At 42.9% G+C, this 27212-nt stretch overlaps 2 protein-coding genes across 3 annotated transcripts; one reads left to right on the top strand and one right to left on the bottom strand.

Annotated features, from left to right (window-relative positions):
- Positions 1-2761: 2761 nt before the first annotated feature.
- On the top strand, positions 2762-15018 carry atp6v0cb (ATPase H+ transporting V0 subunit cb). Its single transcript, XM_035748042.2, has 3 exons — positions 2762-3037; positions 13418-13601; positions 13898-15018. The coding sequence occupies exons 1-3, from the start codon at positions 2965-2967 to the stop codon at positions 14100-14102; spliced, it is 462 nt and encodes a 153-aa protein (XP_035603935.1). The 5' UTR covers positions 2762-2964; the 3' UTR covers positions 14103-15018.
- A 1975-nt stretch (positions 15019-16993) lies between these two features.
- Positions 16994-23284, bottom strand: nubp2 (nucleotide binding protein 2 (MinD homolog, E. coli)). Of its 2 annotated transcripts, XM_035748022.2 has the most exons (8): positions 22983-23284; positions 21195-21313; positions 19622-19820; positions 19227-19384; positions 18867-18977; positions 18577-18646; positions 18273-18402; positions 17193-17342 (listed from the first exon to the last, which is right to left on the bottom strand). In XM_035748022.2, exons 1-7 carry the CDS (start codon positions 22996-22998, stop codon positions 18284-18286), a joined length of 792 nt encoding a protein of 263 aa, XP_035603915.1. In that variant the 5' UTR covers positions 22999-23284; the 3' UTR covers positions 17193-17342; positions 18273-18283. The 2 variants fall into 2 exon arrangements, with proteins under 2 accessions (XP_035603908.1, XP_035603915.1); XM_035748015.2 differs by lacking the exon at positions 18273-18402 and having other exon boundaries at positions 16994-17342; positions 22983-23273.
- Between the last annotated feature and the right edge of the window lie 3928 nt (positions 23285-27212).

The following is a 27212-nucleotide window of genomic DNA, read 5'->3' as shown; positions in this document are numbered from 1 at the left end:
ACAGCTTATTATGAGGTATTCTAACTAAGGCGAGCAGGACCTTGAGACTTCCTTAATATTAGTGATTGCGCATCAACTGTTGTTGATAAAGAGTCACACCGCCCCTCCCCTCAGCTTACCGGGCGCATCTGTTCTGTCCTGCCGATGTATAGAAAAAATACATTTCCCATGTCCTTGTTCAGCCGCGACTCTGTGAAACATAGGATATTACAGTTCTTCAGATCACGTTGATAGGATAGTCTCGAACGGAGCGCATCCACTTTATTTTTAAATGATTGAACATTTGATAATAGAACGGAAGGTAATGGCGACTTATCCACTCGCCGTCAAGGTCTCGATAGATATCCCGCACGCCGACCTCTGTAGCGTTGCCTCCTCCTCCTCCTCCAAGTGACAGGGATTTGGGCCTGGCCTGGGATGAGCATTATGTCCTTCAACTTTGATTTATTGAAATAGAAGTCCTCACCCCAATCGTGGTTAGTAATCTCTGTTTTGATGACGAGAAGCTCTTTTCGGTCATATGAAATAGTGGTCAAAACATTACGTAGAAAGAAAGTTGGGATCAGAGCAGAAAAACACAAAATAGCAATTGGTCAGGGGCCTGTAAAACGGTGGCCATCCCCTTCGGTGCCATTATAGTTTTTGCAACAAACCCTATGAGTGTATCATGACAGCTCGCTCCTGCTCAGAAACAATCCCTAGCCCCTAAACCTAACATAATTTTACAGATCTGAAGAGATCGGCTGGATAAACAATATGGTCATAGCTCCTCCTTGCCCTCTGATAGGCTTGCCATACTGCTTGAACCTATCCAGTCTTCTCAGATCTACACATATGCCTGGGGGGACAGTCACTTTGAATCATGCCCTTGTGAGAATGTTTCACATGGTTCCCTATTTTGTGAGTTCCCCCTATCCATGAAACAGATGCACAGTGGAAGTCACTGTCTTTTCTCTGATTAATCTCTACTGTCAGAGACCATGTCTTGCTCGATGAACGTGGATCCACCAATCCTGACATTCACCAACACACACATGTGAGCGTGAGTTCATATGACAAAATGTTCAGGCAGGGAGTTGCTGAGTATGCATCACAGATATGCTATCGTGATAAACCTGCCTTAATGGGGGAGAGGTTACCTTTAGCTGCCTCGTCAAACATCACAGTAATGAGATTCTTGGATCAATATCTGTTCAGTCACCCGTGAGAAAATAAAACAGGACACAAACCATATCCATTCAACTATGACCTTTATGTTTTTGATGCATCCTCTTCGTGTGCATCTGTAGCACAAAATAATGTATTTCTCTGCAAGATAATGATAATTGTGAACCTCAAATATGTCAGGTAGCATATGGGCCTATAGTATGATGCCAGTCGAGGAAAACGTAAACTAGAGAGAGGCCTGTGATGCTGGTGTAGAAATGACATCACGGGTAAAGGGGCTTGGTGGGGGGAGGGGTTGCTCTGACAGCCTGCCTGCCTGTGAGGAGAATGGGGATGTAGAGGGGGTGGATGGAGGGATGGAGGAAGGAGGTGGGACTCTGCACAATCTCTCTCTGACTCACACACTCAGCGTCACTCCCTTGCTGTCCTCTTGCTGTCCCTGGCTCTCTGAGCCTGCAGTTGCTGGGAGCGATATAGTGGGATTCTCGGCTCCCTCCCCCACCACACAATCTCTGACACTCACGCTCCACATGACTTCTGCATTTCACAGCTTACTGTAAACGACCATTTCCTGCATGTTATCCAGGTGCAAAATGAACAAATTAATTCACAACGGAATTATACGTCTTGAATTTGTGTTATTGTATCATGTGCAAATCACTTTAAGAAATGCATGATTTCAAATGCATTATGTCTGTTTTGGAATTTAGTCACTCAATATCTAGGCTACTCTTAATGAATACAAAATGCATTGAGCCTCACTTCCAACAATGCAAGGAAGAAGCATATTGTTGTTGAGCAATAGTGAGATGTATTTCACTTAATTTTCAAGGAGAAAGGCATAACCCCTGAGCATCCACACCCTTCTTCCACTCATTTCATTCCTCATTCTGAAGGAGGGTGAATGCCTAGATAGCAAAGGGAAAGGGTGCGTTCCTCGGCCCAGGCGTTGCTGGCGTATGCCAGATCTTACAACGCCTGGATAGGTATTTTACGCTTCAGCTAACCAGATCACAGGCTATAGCAGTCTGTCAGTCGATGACACCAGTGATGACGTGCATGCAACCGTTGGTTGATGCAATGCAACTTGTGAGCATGGGAACGCGACGCTTGTCACTAGTTACCACAGCCACAAAGTCAACATTTCTATCACATGTTTGGTCGGCATTTAATGTTAAGGTTAGGCATAAGTTTAGAAGTGTGGTTCGGGTAAGGTTATGTTTAAAGTCAGATTTTCAGAAGGTAAATTGTAGAAATATGCGGGGTTTAGACATTTGTGGCTGTGGTAACTAGTGACGACCGAACGCCACCAAAGCCTGCAGCGGAGCACACCAAAAGAGATTAAAATAGGGGATGACCTTCAAAAAATGAAATACAGAATCTGGAGATAAACCATTTACTTTGCATGGGTTTAGTCGTAAATGTATACAATTGTTTTTGTCATTTTAATTATGTTAGATTTGTTTGTTGTTGTAATTTTAATTATGTTTGATTTGCTGCAGTAAATCATTATTAGAGTTACTTGTGAGCGCCTCCCCTACACACATGTTGATGATGGGTTTTATCCATATGACCAGTCAGGTGATCTTTTCCACCTCGCCATTTTGTGCTGCTTCTACGCCGGGTATTTATCTGAAGATTCGTGACTAGTCCATTTACATTGATAGTTAGCTAGGTGTTATTGTACCTTTCCCAGTTTACAGCTAAAGACCGTTGCCTTTGATAGGTTTAGTACCTAAACCATTGGGAAACATAGTAATAGCCATTTGTATTATTTAGTTTACTGTGTGAGAAAGAATGTCGTCCGAAAGCCCCGAATACTCTCCGTTCTTCGCAGTGATGGGTGCCTCTGCGGCTATGGTTTTCAGCGGTAATTATCACACAATTCAAATACTATCTTTATTAGCTAGCTGCATTTAAATTATACATTGTATGTGTAATGTCAATTTTAACAGCATAATTATCGTTATTGCTTGAAACCAGCTAACGTTAAGGAGCCCAGGCAGAAACTGTCATTGACGTAACGTTATTTAACATTTTAATTCACTTTAGCTAGCTAATATACTTGTCCAGTATTTTGCTAAACTGTCATTACCAATAACCACACCTTCAGATCAGCGCATTTGAAGTGAGAGTTCGTTCTTTCTCAATTTTAGGCGCTTTTCGTTTTACGCTTTGCGACATGCGCCACACTAAGACACCACCAGATTTGAGCGTAACGTTACTGGCATCTTCGGCGAGTTGGTCATTATGAAGGCAGGAGGCCTATTGATTGTGAATATTGACCATCCGTGTCAGATGTTGAGTATAAACAACTGATACTATGAAGAATACCAACTCAAATTGGTTATAGATTTGTGCAATGTAACGTTAGGCATAACCAGCAGGGGAGCACGCTCATGCGATGACAACCTAGGGAATGGAATGCCATCGTTTGGTCCACGTCATACGAACAATTCCATGTACATTCGGGTGATTTTAAAAGGCCACTGCATAGGAATTGGGCGCTTGTGGACCAATTCATGTGTATAGGCCTCAGATAATTTAAATGGAAATAAACTGCACGAGACACCTTTAGATTAAAGGAAAATGGTATTTGCATCAATATCACATGACAATCACACGATTGGACTTGTGATTTTGGAATGTTAAAGTAGCAAAGGATTTAGGAAGTGCACTTGTGGTGTAGACCTATAAACAATATAACACGATTAATATAGAACAATTAATCATATTTATGATACATTTGCATGTCTAAGAAGACAAATTGGCAACTAAGTGCAATTTGATCTCTGGCTCATGTTCTGGATGGCCTCAGGTCCAAGTGAAGGTGTAGAAACGACGGTCTAGTGATCTCTCATGACAAATGAGAACAGGGAAGACGATGCTTGCTGTATCAGTATGGTCTTAGGATTTGTTTTATTGTCCTGTTATGTCTGATGTGTTCACTCAAGCATTTTGCATAATATACTTCCTAACAGCATACAATTACCAACCAACTGTGCCATTGACTGCAATATACATGGTTTGGACTATCACTAGGCCAAAATTAGCAATCAATGTTTAAACATCCACTCCAGCAATCGTTTTAAACTTTTTTCCAGTGGAAAAACAATATGGCACTAAATACAGAAATGTACACACTTAGACATGTTCTGGAACTTTATCTACTCCTGCTATGATCTGTAAGTGTTAATGTGTAGCTCATACATGCAGAATTACTGTCTCACCTCAATTAGCCACAATCTCTAGTTTGAAAACAGTTTTTCTGGACGCTGTGGTGCCATCCCCCCCCCAATATGGGCCAGCCCCTTAGCAATTCGAGTTCAAGCAATGAGCTTCAACCTCTCGCCATATGAGTGACAGCTAGCAAGATGCACGTTGCACCCACAGCAGAGCGAGACGGGTCAATGATGTAGTTCAAAGTATCAATTATTTAGTACAAAAGTATGTGGACACCCCTTCAAATTAGTGGCTTCGGCTAGTTCAGCCACACCCGTTGCTGAACGGTGTATAAAATCGCACACACGGCCATGCAATCTCCATAGACAAACATTTGCAATGGCCTTAATGAAGAGCTCAGTGACTTCCAATGAATCTCGCCTCACCATCTGGCAGTCCGACAGACGAATCTTGGTTTAGTGGATGCTTCCTTTTTGCTACCTGGGCTCGAGCCAGGAACACATCGACAACAGCCACACTTGAAGCAGCGTTACCCATCGCTCCACAAAAGCCGCGGCCCTTGCAGAGCAAGGGGAACAACCACTCCAAGCATCGGCGCGAGTGACGTTTGAAACTCTATTAGCGCGCACCCCGCTAACTAGCTAGCCATTTCACATCGGTTCCACCAGCCATTAGGCTGATAGGCTTCAAGTCATAAACAGCGCTGTGCTTGCGAAGAGCTGCTGGCAAAACGCACTATAGTGCTGTTTGAATGAATGCTTACAAGGCTGCTGCTGCCTACCATTGCTCAGACTGCTCTATCAAATCATAGACTTAATTATAACATAACACACAGAAATACAAGCCTTTGATCATTAATATGTTTGAATCGGGAAACTATTTCAGTGAAATACAGATCCGTTCGGTATTTTATTTAACGGGTGGCATCCCTAAGTCTAAATATTCTTGTTACATTGCACAACCTTCAATGTTATGTCATAATTACGTAACATTCTGGCAAATTAGTTCGCAATGAGCCAGGCTATCCAAACTGTTGCATATACCCTGACTCTGCGTGCAATGAATGCAAGAGAAGTGACACAATTTCACCTGGTTAATATTGCCTGCTAAACTGAATTTATTTTTGCAAAATATGCAGGTTTGAAAATATACTTCTGTGTATTGATTTTAAGAAAGACATTGGTGTTTATGGTTCGGTACAGTCGTCCAACGATTGTTCTTTTTTTCGCAAATGCGCTTTTGTTAAATCATCCCGCAGCGTTGCATCGATTATATGCAACGCAGAACACGCTAGATAAACTAGTAATATCATCAACCATGTGTAGTTATAACTAGTTATTATGATTGATTGTTTTTTTATAAGATACGTTTAATGCTAATTAGCAACTTACCTTGGCTTCTACTGCATACTGCAGGTGTCCCCATACTTTTGGTCATATAGTGTAGGTGATGTAGTACTCCATTTTCGGGGACCACTTTAGGCTCGTGAGCTTTTTCAGAACTACTGACTAAAGTATACGAAAGTACCAGAGAAATGTAAGGATAAAAACATGTTTTGAGCATTTGTATTTTTATTTCATTTCAAGGAGTAGTCCATTCAAGTCGTTGGTCTGATGGTGCCTTCTGTTATCGGCCTTCCTCTTGTTTGCGGGAACAATAGAGAACCCCCCCACACACACGTGCCATATGAGGATACCTGGACCACCTATTGATGTGCCTTAAGTAAATTCGGTGATAAATTAGGTGAAAAGCAGACACTAGTAGGACTTTAATTAGACTATTTCACAAAGTACTGTTTCTCCTTTGTATAATTTTTTGTACCCTTTATCAAATGACATTGTGTTCTTTTAGCACAGCTTAGGCTGCATGTGGCAAAGCTGATTTTGGACTGATGCAGCATGTTCTAGAAATAATTGACTCTGCTAAATTGTCATGTTATATAGGGCATGACCTAGTGGGGATTTTAAATCATGCAGCTTTTGCTAGTAGGGCTGGCACATGGTTATGGATGAAGACTGTCATGAAAATAATAAGTCTTAACTGTTAAAATAATATAGATAAGAGATTTTTTTTTTAACCAACAGCTGACTGAAGACAGGACAGCCAGGCATTAGTGCGGTTGAGTCTGTTTCTGCTGTATCATGGATTCTTAATGTGATAACTTTGTGTCCTGCTGAAACAAGCAACAAATTATTATTTTCATGACGGTCTTCATCCATAACCCCCCCCCCAACAATGTAGCAGCTCACTGATGTGTAATGAATAGAACAGGCTCAGTGGTCTAAGGCACCCCATCTCAGTGCTAGAGGTGTCACTACAGACCCTGGTTCGATTCCAGGCTGTATCACAACCGGCCGTAATTGGGAGTCCCATAGGGCGGCGCACAATTGGCCCAGTATTGTTAGGGTTTGGCCGGGGTAGGCTGTCATTTTAAATAAGAATTTGTTCTTACCCTAGAGAGGTTGTGTTGGACGCCAGCGTCCCATCTGGCCAACATCCAGTGAGATTGCAGCGAGCCAAATTCAAATACAAAAATACTCATTTATAAAAATTCAGAAAACAAAACATTTTTTTACATAGGTTTAAAGATTAACTTCTTGTGAATCCAACCACTGTCAGTATTCTAAAATGCTTTACGGTCGAAAGCATACCTTATGATTATTTGAGAACCTAGCCCAGTTGACAAGTTATTACTAACAGTAACCAGCCAAGCAGAAGCGTTACAAAACTCAGAAATAGAGAGAGAATTAATCCCTTACCTTTGATCTTCATATGGTGGCACTCAGAAGACATTAATTTACTCTAAATGTTCCTTTTGTTCGATAAAGTCTCTTTATATCCAAAAACCTCAATTTTGTTCCTGTTTTCTTCAGTTATCCACAGGCTCAAACAGTCAAAACAGGCAGACAAAAAATCCAATTTGTATCTGTAAAGTTCATAGAAACATGTCAAACGATGTTTATATTCAATCCTCAGGTTGTTTTTAGCCTAAATGATCTATAATATTTTAACCGGACAATGTCATCAATATAAAAGGTAAACAAGAAATGCACTCTCGGGATTGCGCATGAAAAAGCTCTGACATGTCAGGGTCCACTCATTCAGACTGGTCTTACTCCCTCATTTATAAGAATACAAGCCTGAAACCATTTCTAAAGACTATTGACTTCTATTGGAAGGCATAGGAACTGCAAATTGAGTCCTAAGTCGGTGGATACTGTTAATGGCATTGAATAGAAAACTACTAAACCCCCCCCAAAAAAACTTCCTGAATGTTTTTTTTCTCCGGTTTTTGCCTGCCAAATCAGTTCTGTTATACTCAGACACTATTTTAACAGTTTTGGAACCTTTAGAGTTTTCTATCCAAATCTACCAGTTATATGCATATCATATCTTCTGGGCCCGAGTAGCAGGTCGTTTAATCTGGGCATGTTTTTCATCCAAAGTTCCGAATGCTGCCCCCTACCCTAGAGGTTAACTGACTTTCCAAGTTAAATAAAATGGAATGTATTTTTTTTGTTGTAATGTCAGTTGAGTTGAATGAACAGCTGATGAAGTCACTGCACTGGCAGTGGCGACCGATGTCCTTGCACGTCAGATAGCACAGTGATACCATCTGACGTAAGACAATGACAAGTCACAGCACTTATTGACGTGTACACTTCCTGCTTTTACCTCCTGCTTTAACTTCATTCTTTGCACCTTCTGGGTACTCTCGCAATGGCTGCCTTCATTGACTTGAATGGGGATGCCCATTATATTTATTATTATAATGATATAATTCCGGAGACCATTTGGCTGGCCAATTAATTACCTTCATCCAAAATTCAATTCTGTCAAAGCCCTAACTGCTAGTAGCTGGAGGGTATTGCCTTCATCCAAAATTCAATTTCTGTCACCTTCCAGCTACTAGCAGTTAGGGCTGTAATGTGGCACTATTGGCTCCTGTACTGTGTGGTGGGGTGGCATCATGCCACCTGTCTGTCAACCTGGGCATTTGTATTGAGTAATAACCAGCATCTTAACCATTTAGGCCTAACTGCACAATTGAGAGCAGGTGTATGACAGCTCATATTTGGGGAAATGTTATCTTTAAAAAAAAAAAATTCACAACCAAAGTGAATTGGTGACTCTAGCCTTACTGGCTGTATTGTAGTTCAGCTTTGGTATTGAAAATGAAGCCATGGCCTTTAGAAAACATGGTTCTGTAATAATGTGGATGAAGGGTGGCCTCAGTTATACTCCTGTCTAGTGCATTAAGTCTACTTGTACTCCTTTTCGCAGCCCCAAAGTTCAGAAATGTGTATGACCCTCTCACCTAATGTTTCTGTCAACACTCCATACATGTGGAAACTGATTGCCCTCAAATAGACCATAACAAATATGTGTAGGTATGTAGGAAGCACACTGGCTAGAGGCTAACCTAACTGGAGTCGTATACATGTTTAGTGCTGACTCTGTGCTCCTATGGATAGTGACGGCACAGGGCAGTGCGGGTAGCCCCTGTAGCTGGCAGTGGGTGTGATCTGTGACGGGCAGGGTGGGAAGGAGTGACAGATGGGGAATTAGCCAGCTGAGAGGGCTGCTGGTGGGTGGCGCACCCAGTGGAGGGGGCTGATTAGGGACACCGGTGATGATGGCCCAGCAGCATTAAGCATCTTACAAGGTTTATATCCTACAGGAAACGTGAGCCTGCCATCTTGTGGTGTCTGCACCACCACTACCACCATACTTGAGATTGAGAAACAATATGTAAATAGACATTTTATCTATTGATTTTAAATGTGTTTTTGATCTACTGGTTTGTGTTTGTGAACCATTGCCTATATTGTGCTTCATGATCATTTTAAAGTGCATGCAGCAGCCTCTGAAGACCATCTCACACTTATTTCACTGTTGCCGTTCCCAGTTATTTCCTTTAATCTCTTAACTCTGTGTGAAGGGTCTGCTTTGGCACGGTGGAAGCACCATGATGGAATCCAAAATATTGGTTAGAAGTCTCACTTGTAACAGGCATCATGAACAGCCTTAGAACATGACCACAATGAGTTTTACTGTAGCATTTTAACAATCGATAGCCTAATTTGATAACTGGTTGTTGTGGCTATTTTTCATTAAACGACTTGTTACTTTCTGGTGATAAACTGAGGTCGCTGCATAGGGCTCTGACGATCATGGAATTTTGGATGACTATAATTGGCCAGTCAAATGACCGGTCCGTAATAACCGTTCATTACATTACATTTAAGTCATTTAGCAGACGCTCTTATCCAGAGCGACTTACAAATTGGAAAAGTTCAAATAGCATACACATTTTAAATGCAGATTTTCTCCTTTCCATGTGCTGCCATAGGAGATTGGGCGTCAAGTCAATGATGACATGATGGGTGGACTGGCGGCCATTGAGAGTGTACCCATAGGCGCAAAGAAGGAATTGGACTAATGGGTTCCCTAGTTGAATTGCCATGGTTAGAGGTTCCAAGCCCATTCTATTCATCGTTTGCAACTACACCTTGCTCATTTCAGCAAGGGACAACAAAGTTTAATCACAGAAATTGTCTCAACTGCACTAATACCCGGCTGTCCCGTCTTCAGTCAGATGTTCGTTCCCAAAAAATAAACGGTTATTTTATTTTCATAATGGTCAGTTGTACTGTCATTGTGCCAGCCCTAGTGGCTGTTCCAAGTTGCTCGTCCTCAGTTACGCTTGCGTCATATCGACTGGTTAGTAGCGTTTTGGGCTGTTATGTCTGCAGCCTTCACTGCTTGAGGCCTCTGCTCTTGGTTGGTAGTCAGTACAGGCTCTGACTGGCTGTGATGAGCATGGTAGCGATATCCTTCAATGGCACTGGCTGACCCAGTCTATCATAGTGAGCTGTGCTGTACATTATCTCAGTAGTGCACACCCTAACCCTCCTAACAACTACTAGCCTGTTCATGGCACTGGAGGAGATGCTTGACTTCAGAATTTAGTGTTATATAGCCCAAAGTAGGAGCATAAGCGTAATTTTAAAATGCTTGACTATTGCAGACGACAAGTTAAAATTTAGCCTTGTTATCTACTGGTGTATTTAAGACCTCCTAAAAGCCTGGTGTTGTATAAAAGTCATAATTTTTAACTGAGGTGGATTGTGTCCTCCCTACTCTCAAAGCTTATCTTTTTGTGTAATGAGTCAACCTATTTTGATTAGTTACTAGCATTTTTGTTGTCTAGTTTTGTTCTATTACTGCTCAAATGGCATTTTTTGTCGATTTGGTTCAATAGATTTAGGAGTAGCTTTATATTTTTCCATAACATCATGGAGAGTACATTATTCTAATGGTCTTATTTACTCAATTTGACCATTTTTGATCCCTCACATCACTACTAAACCCATATTCAGCTCCACCACATTTTGTTCAGTGTCTATAGACATAGTTTAGGGGTTGTTTGCTCAAAATATTTAATTAGATGGACCAGTATGTTCTGTTTATTTATTGTTTAGGCTAAATAAATGGGTGCTATATTGCAAAGCAGATATAGATGCTTGGGCAATATCCCTGGCTTCACTGCAATACTGTCCACTATGGTTTCATCAAGGTAGCTCACAGTTAATGTGCTGTTTAAGACCAAGAGTTGGCTATATTATGCTTCATATTAAAGTACTGATAAAGGGCTGTTTGAGCATCTTTTTCACTGAACATCAGTTTGATTACTTCCGTCTCCACAGTATCTTTACATTGCAGAGTGTCTGAGGCATCAGAGTGTAGTAACATTAATGAGTGATCTGGAGGGGGGAGAAAAAAAAGAAAGCTCTTTACCTCTGCAGAGGATTAGGATTAAAGCACAGGGGTTGTCTCTCATGCCACCCATTGCAGCAGTCCTCAAACTCAACATTTAATCTTCAGAGAATAAAGCCATGGGACCGTGTCTCCACTAACCTGCATGTTTATTTACATTTTTACCTTCATTTAACTAGGCAAGTCAGTTAAGAATGTTCTTATTGTCAATGACGGCCTAGGAACAGTGAGTTAACTGCCTTGTTCAGGGGCAGAACGACAGATTTTTTTTTAAAAACCTCGTCAGCTCGGGGATTCGATCTTGCAACCTTTCGGTCCAACGCTATAACCACTAGGCTACCTGTAGATCTGGGTCGTGTTCAGTAAAGCACACCATAGCAAATAAAAAAATCAAACTCTCCAATTAGATCACTGATTGTAGTTTACTAATTCTCTAATTTCACTCAACAATTTCTCTACTGAACACGACACTGGTGGGTATAGTCTCTCTATCTACGTTTGTGTTGGTCTTCCTTAATCAAAGAGTGGGCATAAGGGCCAGCTGTTTGGAGAGGGTAATTCATTGTGCATCAACATGTAAGTCATTACATTAACCATACACCACCTCAGGTCAGAGTGGGAGCTGCAAGATGGTGCTTTAGTGGTTGTGGCATGAATGATCTACTGTATAGAACCGTTCAGCGGTTGGAAGTGGTCTTGTCTTGGTCTCTGAGGTGCTGTTGTAACATAAAGCCCTTCTGTCTATAGAGTTCCCTCTTGTGAAATTGAGAAGTGCTTGGCTATTTCGTAAAACCAATCACCAAGACACATTTGATGGGGAAACTCTAAACCAATATGCAGTAAATGCATTTGGGTATTGGTACTACTTTGTCTTAGAAATTGGCTAGTGTGCGGCACTGGCTGACCTTTCGAATTTTGTAGATTGTCTCTGGTTTGACAAATTCTGAACATGACTGAATGCCTCACTCTGCTATCAGAGATGTAGGTCCAGACAGCATCTACTTTAAGTCACTCATACTCAGGGGCTGAACAACTCTTCTCTATATAGCCTGAGTGATTAAACCTTGCATCGACGGCGTCAGTCTTGTGATGAATAAGTGAATGTAGAGGGAGTAGTGGCCTGACAGGTGGCTGACTGCCATGTGCACATTTTAAGGATTGGCCAGCCACTTCCTCCTCTCTAGAGATTATATCCACTTCCTCATTCTTTCCCGTTGTCACATAAAGATGTATAGAGGTCACAATGTTGTATCTGTCCTATTATGGTGTCTGAGCGCACGGGCAGTGCCATTGAGATGGATGCATCGTTTGCGATCTCTATGCTACAAAGGGGAAAGAATGAGGGAGTGGATAGAATCTTGTTTTTATGATTATCAGTGAAATTTATAAAATGTTGGTTACTATGTATGCAAGACTATAAATGACCAAACACCCAGCTTTTGAGGAGCTGGTTACTGCACTGGCAGACTTCCAGCAATTGTGCTAAGCTAATGATATGCTAATGTCACACTCTACTGCATGCAGAGACACATTGTATCCATGAGTTTGTCTGACTGAGATTTAGGTAATCTATTTTCCCAATCTTGCAGTTTTTTTTTTAAGATGCACCATTGCATTAATAGTGAAATGTCCATATGGCTCTCTGCCTCATGGTCTGTCGTCACGCGCCGCCTGTCTGTGCTGACTGCGTTCTGCGGGGCCCCTACTGGTTAGTGCTGTCATAGAAATAGAATGGACAGACTCAATTTCTGATTGGTGCTGGTTTGTGTCCCTTCTGCTGCTGGTTGCCTCTGGAGGGATGTGGCATCCTGCTGTCCTCTGATGTCAGAAGCTTCCTGTGTGAAGAGCCTAATGAGTTTTTCAGGCAGGGAGGCGGTGTGATTTAGAACACTGCAGCTCTGGCACAGAGCCATGAAAGGGGTTAAACTGAGCTCCATTCCCTGTTGGGCGCTATGGGTTGAGGCAAGTAGAATTAGCCTGAACCGTAGCTGTAAAGGGGAATGGCTGGTTTGAGAACCGCAGTCGAGCACATCAGTGGCAAGCTACTATTTTGGGGGGGAAAACGTGATGCTGGTAATTTCCTCATACACCGGCAGAATTTCCCAGCTTGTAGCCATGTTGACCTTGTTTGTAAAGGGAACAGAAACTGATTACATTACGATCTTCAATTTCAGTTCCTCATGTTGCTCAACCCTGTATTCTACTGTATTTGTACATTGATCTAATCACAGAATGAAGTAGAACACTGCATTATATCTAATACTCTACCTCCTTTTCCCTCCACCAGCCTTAGGAGCAGCCTATGGGACGGCTAAGAGTGGCACAGGGATCGCTGCCATGTCGGTGATGAGGCCGGAGCTCATTATGAAGTCGATCATCCCCGTGGTCATGGCGGGTATCATAGCCATCTACGGCCTGGTAGTAGCGGTGCTCATTGCCAACAACATCTCCGAGAAGGTCACCCTCTACAAGTAAGCCTAACCCCTCTCATGACATCTCTTACATCTAGAAATGTGCTCGAGTTGCATTTGCTCTTTCCCAATACTACAATGTGAGGAACTTAGAACAGGTTGGGAGGCAACTGGTCCGTCAATCCATAACACCTGACATTGACATAAGATCAAATCTTTATACTGTGGAAATTGTAGTTTTATTGCCAAATGTCTTATTGAAAACATCTCTGCTTGCTTTTGTCATTGTTCATTCTGCATCACATAGTAACCCTGTAAATTGTATTGATCCTATTGTAATCCTCTCTCTGCTGTAGGAGTTTCCTCCACCTGGGTGCTGGCCTGAGTGTGGGCTTGAGCGGGCTGGCAGCTGGCTTTGCCATCGGCATCGTAGGTGACGCAGGCGTGAGGGGCACGGCCCAGCAGCCCCGGCTTTTTGTGGGCATGATCCTCATCTTGATCTTCGCCGAGGTCCTCGGACTCTACGGTCTCATTGTGGCCCTCATCCTGTCCACGAAATAAACCACCAACTTCTTCACCAAAATATGTCCTATATGTTGCTGCTGGAGAAAAGAGTAAAACCAGAAATAAAATGTAAAGGAAAAAAAAAAAGGAAAATGTATGACAAAGTTTAAAAAAGAGACTAATGTGGAAAATAATTACATAATTAAAAATGGCTCCGTAAATATGGTCTTATCTCTACAATGTGTACAGTCCAGATTTGATAGTCAAACTTCTTGTAAATGCGCAATGTAGTGATTTTGTCTGTGTGTGTGTAAATGTATGGAGATTCTTCCTCCCCCTGGTTTAACGACATTCAGGTGCGCCAGGTTTCTTGCTGGTTTCTGCCTTGTCTTAGATCCTCACCAAAGGGCCCCACTGCATTTTTATTCTCCGCATTCAGTTGGGAGTTCACATGATTTCTGTGTTGTCTATGGGGATCTATTTGTAAAGAGAATTGTATGGACTTAGCTTTGTTTTTTGTTTTTCCACTGGTTTTATTTATAAAGAATTGTTCAATGAATCTGTTTTTAAATGGAGCAAAAATGTTAAATTCCCTAGAAGATATATATATATATATACATGCATACATACATACAAATATCTATAGATTTAATGCACTGTGGGTTAATTGTGATAAGTGGTTGGAATTCCTCTGGATGTATTAACGTACTTGGTTTAAAATTAAGATTGCCTTTAGTGTGTGACTGGTGGAGTGGGAGTTGTGTAGTTTAATCATTACAAACATTCTTGAAACACTTCAATGTTTTCCTGTAGTACCGCTGTTTTGATTGCATTAAAGGTGTGTGTGTGTGCCCCGTGTTGGGTCTCACAAGTGTAATTTCCGAAACTGTCATCTCCAGCTTCTTCATCCACCTCATCTGTAGATGTATGCATTCTCACCACAACTCTCCCATTAAATGTGCATGGAGCTATGGTTTTTGGTCCAATTCCTTGTACGTCGCCATACTCACTGTGCCATCGTGTAATTCAAATAGGTAGCCAGGTTGTTTAATTGTAGAAATGTCACTCAAGTATCACAGGTGATTTCCTTGATTTGGGTTATTTTTAAAGATGATTGTTAATGTAACTCCAATGTGCTACACTGAACAAAAATATAGATGCAACATGCAATTTAAAATATTTTACTGAGTTACAGTTCATATAAGAATTGGTCAATTGAAAGTCAATAGGCCCTAATCTAAGGATTTCACATGACTGGGGAAACCGATGCCACTGGTCACATAGTGGTTTAAAAATACAAACTCCTTTGCATAGTTCATTGTGCCCTGGGGAACGTTGTCCCACTCTTCAATGGCTGCGAAGTTGCTGGATATGGGTGGGAACTAGAACACGCTGTTCACATCAATCCAGAGCATCCCAAACATGTTTAATTGGTGAGTATGCAGGCCATGGAAGAACTGGGACATTTTCAGCATTCAGATCCTTGCGACGTGTGGCGGATGAATGGCACGACAATGGGCCTCAGGATCTCGCCACGGTATTTCTGTGCATTCAAATTGCCATAGATCAACTGCAATTGTTTGTTGTCCATAGTTTATGCCTGCCCATACCATAATCCCACCACCACGGGGCACTCCGTTGACATCAGCAAACCTGCTCGCCCACACGACGCTGTCCCATCTGTCCAGTAGATTTGAAATCGGGCTTCATCTGTGAAGCGCACTGCTCCAGTGGCCATCGAAGGTGAGCATTTGCACAAGGAAGTCGGGTCAAGACCTTGGTGAGGACGAAGGGCACGGAGATGAGCTTCATTGAGACGGTTTCAGACCGTTTGCGGAAATATTTTGGTTGTGCAAACCCAGTTTCATCAGCTGTCAGGGTGGCTGGTCATGAGGTCATGGGCTGGTTACACGCGGTCTGCGATTGTGTGGCCGGTTGAACCTATTGCCAAATTCTTTAAAACAATGTGGGTTAATAACATGGTAAATAAATGGAACATTCAATTTTCTGGCAACAGTTCTGGTGGACACTCCTGCAGTCAGCATGCCAATTGCATCCTCCAAACTTGAGACAACTGTGGCATTGTGTTGTGTGACAAAACTGCACTTTTTAAAGTGGCCTTTCATTATCCCCAGCACAAGGTGCCCCTGTGTCATGATCATGTTTCTTGATATGCCACCTGTGAGGTGGCTGGATTATTTTGGCAAATGAGAAATGCTCACTGACAGGGAGGTAAATAAATAACCTTTTTGTGCTTTTGGAACAATTCTGGGAAACATGGGACCAACACTTTACATGTTGCGTTTATATTTCTGTCCAGTGTAATTAGAAATCCGTTAATGGATTGTTTTGGCTCTTTCTATGATAAATTGTATGTTCGAATTCATGCTAGTTGCTTTAAAGCATCAGGATAAATTGTGCCATACTTCCCAAAATGATCAAAGATGCCCTTTTATTTATAGGAAAAACACTTGCACAACTGACCGTGTACATAAAACTATCCGGTGTCCGTCCTTTTGCCCCTGACCCGAAGATCGGCTGTCAATTTCAGTTTACCGACAATCTTACATGTTGAATCGTTACCGTTCGTCAAAACCCAGACGTTTATGTTGAATCGTTGCCGTTCGTCAAACCCCAGACGTTTATCACTAACAGACCGCTGTCACCCGCAGTTTCCAGCCGTTCGTCTTTCTGGTGCGTTTCCTCATGAAGACAGAAACGCACTCGTATGCTCAAACAGGATTTGAGTAATTAATTGGCGACTCGGCTGCTTAGAACGGAAAAACCTAATCATGTTAATTGTAGTTTTTACGATAGTGGAACAGAATTTAGTAATCGGATTTATGATTGTCTAGACAGAGAATGTTCAGCTGTCCATTCGTTTACCATAACCTACATGTCTGCTGGCAGCCAGGTAGTGGTGAAGCAGATTTCACTCAGTTCTGCTCTCAATTAAATATCAGCCCACTTTATTACATCTGTGAAGTATTACATGTGGGTAGTTTTCTGAAGCTTACATACCAGTAGTATATGACAAGATAGATGCAATGTAAAAATGTCTTGTGTGGTTGTGTGTGCCTGCGTGTGATAATATATATATATCAACATGATTTTACAATGGCTAAATACTACAATACTGTATTGCTATTGAATATGCTCAGGGATTCTGTATGCTTGTTAGGAGGGTCTGTGCAATGCTGTTGATGGCACTGAAGGTGGCGCTGTCTGGGAATGTCTGGATGAAGTCTTTGCCCTCCTCTATACTGGTAGTGAGCAGAGGGTCCAGGGGCACAGAGCCTGAAATGGGAAACACACAATCTGAGGCCTTCGCAACCCTTAAACAATATACACACACAAGCAGCTAACACACTGGCCTACTTTAGAAAACAAGACACTATGGTGTCTTTTGAGGTCAAAACTTGAAAAGATCAAATGCTGTTAACATTACATGCAAAGGCTGTGTTCACGCAGGCAGCCCAATTCTGATATTTTGCCAATAATATGGTATTTTGACCAACCGGATCAGATCTTTTGCTAGTAACCGCGAAATATCAGAATTGTCTGCCTGTATAAACACAGCCATAGTCTACTACATACATCTACCCCAGGGCTCTCCAACCCTCTTCCTGGAGAGCTAGCCTCCTGTAGCTTTTCACTCCAACCCCAGCTGTAACCAACCTGATTCAGCTTATCTAGCAGCTAATTATTAGATTCAGGTGTGCTAGATTAGGGTTGGAGCGAAAACGTGCAGGACTGTAGCTCTCCAGGAACAGGGTTGGAGACCCCTGGTAGACCCAGTAGTCTTCACACAGTCTACATCAATGGTACACAGTTCTCTCAAAACCTCTCCATCCAAAGCCATAGCAGTACTGCAGTTGGCTGAGAACAGTGCTGTAGCCTTAAATATGGCTTCTCACCGCTCTGGGCTTTAGCTACATTACCCGCTTCATTACTCACAGATTGGTTTCCACTCTTACAAAGCATATGGTCGTTGAGTGTTAATGGTGAAATGGTCAATAATATACCACTTAGATTGATCCCCATCGCTTTGACTGAAATGTATCAGCTCTAACCCCAAAATTTTACAAGCACTCCACTGCAATGAAGACCAACCATTTTATCAGTGCAGCTCTGCTGTAAAAATGCCTGCTAAATGGCGACAAGCAGTTTCAGAGTGCTGGAGTCGGTTGGGTTAGAGTGACATCTAGTGGCTGTTTAATAAAATACCCATCATATCCCTAAAAGCCGATTGGAGGCTCCGTACGGAGGGTGTGAAGAGCCACATTTTTGAACAATCCGGAGGGCTCCGTATAGCTCTGCATTGATATGATTGGACAGTAGGTGCGGGCTGTACATCCTGTATAAACACAAATACACTTCCTTGACAACTTCCTTCACATAAGCTCTGCGAAGTGTAAGATGTATGAATGCCCAGACTTCTGCAGAGGCCGCATCGCAGGAAATGCTGTACGGCCAATGCAGACGCCGGAATGACCATAAAAAAACACCCACAAACAAAAATGTCTTTTACCCAAATATACTGATCCTGTCAACTTGGCCAGCTCCTCTCCTCCTCCCTTGGAGAAGATATTACTGCATTCCTGTAAGCAAACACATTACATTAGAATGGTCAGAACTGTCATATGCTGAGATTCTAATATGACAAAATAGTGACACTATACATATTTAAATGACACCGCTTCAGACTGACGATTGTGTCCAGCGAAATAATGCACATGAAGCTAATCTAAAACTAACTGGAGACCTGTTTGCAACAAGCACAGATGGTGTGTGTGTGTCCATGCATATTGGAGTACTCACTGAGCAGTGTGGACACACAAATCCACTCATGTTCTCTACAATCCCCAGGATGCGCAAGCCTGTCTTCTTACAGAACGTTATCTCTCTCCTGACGTCCCCCGTCGATACTGCCTGCACAGAATAACAGCATATCTAAGTACAATATAATGAAATTAATACAATGGATCAACCAGGGGGAGTACAAGTGCGCACTTCAGGAGAAGGGTCGATATTTATCAGAACAAAAGGTTTCCTGTTGCCAACATTTAAGACCCACCACAGCGAAAGCTATTTTGTTTCTCTTCTAGAGAGGAGGCTGATCACCGATTAAACGCGGAGAGCAGGAGTTGACACAACTTCCAATCTTTCCTTATACTGTACCTGCGGTGTAGTGATCAGAATGGCGCCGTCCACTTTGTGCTGCTTCTTCAGGTTTTCCAGGACGGCCAGGTGTTCGTCTGACGTCCCCGGGGGGGTGTCCACCAGGAGCACGTCCAGTTCCCCCCACGCCACGTCAGACACAAACTGGCCAATCAGAGCTGGGACGTGACCATACGGCAGGTGGTGGGGGAGAGAGAGCCAGAGAACGTGAGAGGATATTGATGAGACACCACAGTCCCACCCAGTAAGCCCCTACACTCTTCATGTTGATCAAGGGGCGGTATACTTCAAGCGTCTCAAAGGAAGAGTGCTGATCCTGTGATCTAAACTTGTTTTGTTTTTTACTGTGGAAGCTCCACCTTGGCCTCTAATAGTCTGATGTAGACTGAGCATACCTGTTTTCTTTGGACCCCTCCAGACAACTGCTTCGTCTGGGTCCTCCAGCAGGAAGCCTATGGACATGAGCGCCAGGCTCTTCTGGGCATCTGTGTAGACGGGCACCCAGCCCGAGTCACACTGGTGCACCTCTGGCTTGCCCACACTCAGCATGCGGGGGATACTGGGACCACACAAGTCCACGTCCAGGATCCCAACCTGATACATACATACATACAGACAGACGAGACAGAGACATAAACAGGACAGAGACCACACATGTAGGCATGTGTGAACATGCACATAGTTATGTGGGCTCAATATTCCACACAGGTCCATAATACCAACCTGAGAAAAAGATACTGTACAGTCTCACACACACATGGTTGGACAGATAACTAGGAAATGTGTAAATCAGTAACCGATACATTTACAAGACAATAAAGGTAATTAGTAACAAAATCCACTTGATTACTCAAAATGAATAGCGTAATCTGGTATTGGTATTTTATTAGTATCCCCATTAGCTGTTGCGAAAGCAGCAGCCACACTCGTTTGGCAGTTAAGTAATCGTGAAAATAATTGGCAACATCAAATGGTTTTGTGATGAATAAGCCATCTGAGTTGAATTTGTCTTTCTGTCCATAATTTCATTTAAAGTCGTTTTTTTTCCTCCATCATTCTTTATATAATTGATCTTGGCTTCATAATACTGTTTTCTTTTTGTTGAGTTTCTGCAGTGAGTCAGCCAGTCAGATGTGCAGCCAGACAATCCAGCCAACTTGACAACTGTGAGAAGCATTGGAGCCAACATGGGCCAGCATCCCTGTGGAACACTTTCGACACCTTGTAGAATCCATGTCCCGACAAATAGAGGCTGTTCTGAAAAGGGTTAGGGTTCCCACATGGCCATATTTCCATGTTACTGCGCTTATTTATGACTTGTTAATTGTTTACCCCATGTGTAACTCTGTGTTGTCTCTGTGTTGTCTGCTCACACTGCTATGCTTTATCTTGGCCAGGTCGCAGTTGCAAATGAGAACTTGTTCTCAACTAGCCTACCTGGTTAAATAAAGGTGAAATAAAAAAATATATATATATATTTTTACAGAAAACAGATGGAAGACTACCTGTGCTAATTAGCTATCTGAACATGTAACAGTATAACTTTACGTCCGTCCCCTCACCCCGACCTGGGCGCGAACCGGGGACGCTCTGCACACGTCAACAGTTGCTCCACAAAAATCACGGCCCGTGCAGAGCAAGGGGAACCACTACTTCAAGGTCTCAAAGCGAGTGACGTAACCGACTGAAATGCTATTAGCGCACACCACCGCTAACTAGCTAGCCATTTCACATCCGTTACACAAAGACACATCTTTCCCCAGCACAGCGGCTATGGCTGAGCCAAATACCCATGTTTCCGTTCAAACAATTTATTCTCTCTCAAAACACAAGCATCTTCTGTTGTGAAAAGCAACTGCGGATCTGGGCTTTAGCATAACAGAATGGAGCTGTGTTGACCCATCAAAAATGTCCATTTGATACAAAGATCCTGATGACACACACACACATGAATGTTATGTCTCCCACCTTCTTGCCTGCGTGTCTTAGGGCCAGGGCTAGCTCTGTGGTGAGGGTGCTCTTGCCCACCCCTCCTTTTCCAGACAGGATCAACACCACATGTTGGACCTGGGCCAAGTTCCCACCTTCTGTGGAGAAACAAGTTAGTGAAATATATGGACATGAATGTCTAACTTTAAACCATCCCCTCGCGCGAACCAAGGACCCTCTGCACACATCAACAACAGTCACCCACGAAGCATCGTTACCCATCGCTCCACAAAAGCCACGGCCATTGCAGAGCAAGGGGAACCACTACTTCAAGGTCTCAGAGCAGGTGACTTCACCAATTGAAACGCTATTTAGCGCGCACCACCACTAACTAGCTAGCCATTTCACTCACCCCCCCCTCCTCCTTTTCTTCAGCAACCAGTGATCCTGGTCACGGCACCAATGTAACAACATAACTTTAGACCGTCCCCTCACCCATACCCGGGCGTGAACCAGGGACCCTCTGCACACATCAACAACAGTCACCCACGAAGCATCGTTACCCATCGCTCCACAAAAGCCGCGGGGACCCACTACTTCAAGGTCTCAGAGCAAGTGACGCCACCGATTGAAACGCTATTCAGCGCACCACCGCTAACTATAGCAGGCCGTTTCACATCCGTTACAAATGCATGAACAAATACACAGAGAGGGTATGTTCAAGTCCTATTACTGTGAAAGCAGCATTTACTAATTATATCCATTAAATCTCTCATTACTGTGTGTTCACTGACACTGAAAGATTCTAAGGACCCAGTCACGTTTTATCACGCAGGTTGAAGTTTATACGCAGGTTGAATGAAGTTCATTGTCACGAGTCTTGTCCTGGAGGCAGAACTGAGTGATGTCCCCTTTCAGAATGTGAATATGTGCATGAGCTCGGCAAATATGCATGTCTCTCGTGCATATATTTTTATATTTTGAGCATGCTTCAGGAGATAGAAATCTGAATCTGAGTTTGTAAGTATACTTTCATGTGGATATATTGTATCACATTCCTACCGGAAAAAAAGTACCAACCAGTAAAGTACATTAAAATATAATTTTATTCAACATTCTGGCTTGTAGAGGTCGTGAGAGGAAACTTTTCGGATTCAAATGCCTATTTCTGCCCAACGAATAATTCAATACAATTCAACATCATGTTTCCAGGCAAATCCGGCTGCAAAGTCAAAAATGTGTTATTATTTTTTTTTTATGAAAACTAAAAAAATGTTTTCTAGTCTTAATTTAAGTTTAGGGTTAACAGTGTCATTAAGGTTCAATTTAAAAGCAGATGTTTAGACTTAGTGGCTGTGCCAGCTAGTGATCACTCTGCATAGCTGCCTCCAGAACAAAGATTCATGACGAAAAACGCTAACCTGCTGTCCATACACATTTTAACTAGTCAAGTGAACCTATTGCTTTGCCAGATAACGAATTGCACCATTAGCCTAGCAAAAATTCGACTTGAAGGTAACTAGCTAGCTAACAGTAGCTACTGAACTTCAAGTCGAGTTTTGGCTAAGCACTGCCACTAGCCTTGTACATGACAGCTTCTCGAGCACATTAACCCACTTATAAATATTACGGTATTTAGCTAGTTATCGAACAGATTAGAGCTAGTTGTTAGCTAATTACCTAGATAGAAGCTAACGTTAGCAATGTGAAAACAACACGTGACAGTTTCTCGTTCTGACAAACTCATAATAGAAATATGCCTTATTTTCAAAGAAGGAAGCTATATACACATGCATATTAACTGGCAGCGTAATATAGTTTTCATACCATTGTTTTCTTCCATATTTGCTTTATATATCACTTTTTTGTTGTTGGAGTGTTCCGTATACTTCCGCACTTCGTCACATGAGCACCAAATATCAAATGGAACAAATGGGATTGCGTGTTGCGGTCGCCTCCAAAAATAAGCAAACAATCAGTTGCCTTTACGTCTAATCTGTTATGTGCGCAACCGTACCGCAAGCGATGCGTTTTGAAGTTCAGGACTCTGAACAAAACTCCTGGATCGAAAGATACCTTTTCTTGAATATATGCTAGAGTTAGCTAGTGTCTATGAATAGGCTAGTCCTTGATCATGACTCTCAGTTCTATTACATTATGCAGTGCATTCGGAAAGTATTCAGACCCCTTCCCTTGTTCCACATTTTGTTACATTACAGCCTTATTCTAAAATCGATAAAAAACAATTCCCCTTATCAATCTACACACAATACCCCATAATGTTAAAGCAATAAACGGGTTTTTAGATTTTTTTTTTGCTAATAAACACCCCCAGAGACATTATTTACATAAGTATTCAGACCCTTTGCTATGAGACTCGAAATTGCGTTCCCATTGATTATCCTTGAAATGTTTTTACAACTTGATTAGAGTCCACCTGTGGTAAATTCAACTGATTGGACATGATTTGGAAAGGCACACCCCTGTCTGTATAAGGTCCCAGAGTTGACAGTACAAGTCAGAGCAAAAAAATAAGCCATGAGGTGGAAATAATTATCCGTAGTGCTCTGAGACTAGATTGTATCGAGGCACAAATCTGGGGAAGGGTACTGAATCATGTCTGTAGCAATGAAAGTCCCCAATAACACAGTGGCCTCCATCAATCTTCAATGGAAGAAGTTTGGAACCGCCAAGACTCTTCCTGGAGCTGGATGTCCGGTCAAACCTAGCAGCGCTCTGGTCAGGGAGGTGACCAAGAACCCGATGGTCACTCTGACAGAGTTCCAGAGTTCCTCTGTGGAGATAGGAGAACCTTCCAGAAGGACAACGGTTTATGCAGCACTCCACCAATCAGCTCTTTATGATAGAGTGGCCAGACGGAAGACACTCCTCATTAAAATGCACATGACAGCCCGCTTGGTGTTTGCCAAAAGGCACCTAAAGGACACTGACTATGAGAAACAAGATTCTCTGGTCTGATGAAACCAATACTGAAATCTATGGCCCCAATGCCAAGCGTCACATCTGGAGAAATCTTGGCACCATCTCTACAGTGAAGCATGGTGGTGGCAGCATCATGAAGTGGGGATATTTTTTCAGAGGCAGGGACTGGGAGACTTGTCAAGGGAAAGATGAACGGAGCAAAGTACAGAGACATCCTTGATGAAAACCTGCATCTGAGCACTCAGGACCCAGACTAGGGAAAGGTTTACTTTCCAACAGGACGACGATCCTAAGCACACAGCCAAGACAATGCAGGAGTGGCTTCGGGACAAGTCTCTGAATAATATATGCCATTTAGCAGACGCTTTTATCCAAAGCGACTTACAGTCATGTGTGCATACATTCTACGTATGGGTGGTCCCGGGAATCGAACCCACTACCCTGGCGTTACAAGCGCCATGCTCTACCAACTGAGCTACAGAATGTTCTTGACTGGTCCAGACTTGGTCCAATGTTCTTGACTGGTCCTGACTTGAACCCGATCGAACATCGCTGGAGAGACCTTAAAATAACTGTGCAGCGACGCTCCCTATCCAACCTGACAGAGCTGGAAAGGATCTACAGAGAAGAATAGGAGGAACTCCCCAAATACAGGTTTGCCAAGCTTGTAACATCACACCCAGACTTGAGGCCGTAATCACTGCCAAAGGTGCTTCAACAAAGTCCTGATTAAAGGGTCTGAATACTTATGTAAATGTGATATTTCCGGGGTATTGTGTGTAGATTGATGAGGGGAAAAAATGTAATCAATTTTATAATGAGGCTGTAATGTAACAAAATTTTGAAAAAGTCTAGGTCTGAATACTTTCCAAATGCACTATACAGTTGAAGTCGGAAGTTTACATACACCTTAGCGAAATACATTTAAACTCAGTTTTTCACATTTCCTGACATTTAATCCTAGTAACAATTCACTGTCTTGGGTCAGTTAGGATCACCACTTTATTTTAAGGATGTGAAATGTCAGAATAATAGTTGAGAGAAATGATTCATTTCAGCTTTTATTTCTTTCATCACATTCCCAGTGGGTCAGAAGTTAACATACACTCAATTCACATTTCGTAGCATTGCCTTTAAATTGTTTAACTTGGGTCAAATGTTTTGAGTAGCCTTCCACAAGCTTCCCACAATAAGTTTCGTGAATTTTGGCCCATTGCTCCTGACAGAGCTGGTGTAACTGGGTCAGGTTTGTAGGCCTCCTTGCTTGCACATGCTTTTTCAGTTCTGCCCACAAATTGTTAATTGGATTGAGATCAGGGCTTTGTGATGGCCACTCCAATACCTTGACTTTGATGAACCAGACTTGTGGTCTACACTTTTTTTTCTGAGGTACTGAGTTTGAAGGTAGGCATTGAAATACATCCACAGGTACACCTCCAATAGGCTAATTGACATCATTTGAGTCAACCAGAAGCTTCTAAAGCCATGACATAATTTTCTGGAATTGACCAAGCTGTTTAAAGGCACAGTCAACTTAGTGGATGTAAACTTCTGACCCACTGGAATTGTGATACAGTGAATTATATGTTAAATAATCTGTCTGTTAACAATTGTTGGAAAAATGACTTGTCATGCACAAAGTAGATGTCCTAACCGACTTGGCAAAACTATAGTTTGTTAACAAGAAATTGGTGGAGTGGAGTGGTTGAAACACTTAGGTTGGAGTCATTAAAACTTGTTTATGTAAACTTCTGACTTCAACTGTATATAAGAGTCATTGGAAGAAGGCATGATTTTGGAAGCATAAGGACATTATCTTTCATATCTGTCATGCCCTGACCTTAGAGAGCCTTTTTATGTCTCTATTTTGGTTTGGTCAGGGTGTGATTTGGGTGGGCATTCTATGTTCTGATTTCTATGTTTTGTCTGTCTATGTTTTGGCCGGGTATGGTTCTCAATCAGGGACAGCTGTCTATCGTTGTTTCTGATTGGGAATCATACTTAGTCAGCCTTTTCCCACCTGTGTTTTGTGGGTAGTTGTTTTCTGTTTTGTGTCTGCACCAGACAGAACTGTTTCGTTTTGTTCCAGTGTTCAGTTTGAATAAATTATCATGAACACGTACCACGCTGCGCTTTGGTCCTCTTCTTCAGACGAGCGTTGCAGAACTACCCACCTCCAAAGGACCAAGCAGCATGGCTGGGAGGAGCAGCGCTTTCTGGAGGAATGGACATGGGAGGAGATATTGGAAGGCAAGGGACCCTGGGCAAAGGCTGGTGAATATCGCCGTCCGAAGGAGGAGCTAGAAGCGGCAAAGGCGGAACGGCGACAGTACGAGGAGCTTGCACGAGAGGCAGCCCCCAAAATGTTTTTTTTTGGGGGGGGGGGGGGGGAGCATGGGGAGATTGGCGGAATCAGGTTATAGACCTGAGCCAACTCCCCGTGCTTACCGTGGGGAGCGTGGTACTGGTCAGGCACAGTATTATGCGGTGGAGCGCACAGTGTCTCCAGTGCACGTTCACAGCCCGGTACGCTATATCTCAGCTCCCCGCATCGGCCAGGCTAGAGTGGGCATCCAGCCAGGACGGATGGTGCCGGCTCAGCACTCCTCCAGTGTGGATGGTGCCGGCTCAGCACTCCTCCAGTGTGGATGGTGCCGGCTCAGCACTCCTCCAGTGTGGATGGTGCCGGCTCAGCACTCCTCCAGTGTGGATGGTGCCGGCTCAGCACTCCTCCAGTGTGGATGGTGCCGGCTCAGCACTCCTCCAGTGTGGATGGTGCCGGCTCAGCACTCCTCCAGTGTGGATGGTGCCGGCTCAGCACTCCTCCAGTGTGGATGGTGCCGGCTCAGCACTCCTCCAGTGTGGATGGTGCCGGCTCAGCACTCCTCCAGTGTGGATAGTGCCGGCTCAGCACTCCTCCAGTGTGGATGGTGTCGGCTCAGCACTCCTCCAGTGTGTCTCTACGGCCCAGGATATATATGTGCTTTGGTCCTCTTCTTCAGACGAGCATTACAATGTCAGTGAGAAATAAAAAAATTAAAGTTTAAATTGATACATCTTTTTATAGGGTTAGGGTTCCCACACAGCCATATCTTCATGTTACAACGCTTGTTA

This window comes from Oncorhynchus keta, chromosome 3 (assembly GCF_023373465.1).
Source record: "Oncorhynchus keta strain PuntledgeMale-10-30-2019 chromosome 3, Oket_V2, whole genome shotgun sequence".
In the NCBI taxonomy this organism is placed as follows: Eukaryota; Metazoa; Chordata; class Actinopteri; order Salmoniformes; family Salmonidae; genus Oncorhynchus; species Oncorhynchus keta.
The sequence above is the reverse complement of the archived record's forward strand: the minus strand, read 5'-3'. Positions and strand labels throughout refer to the sequence as shown.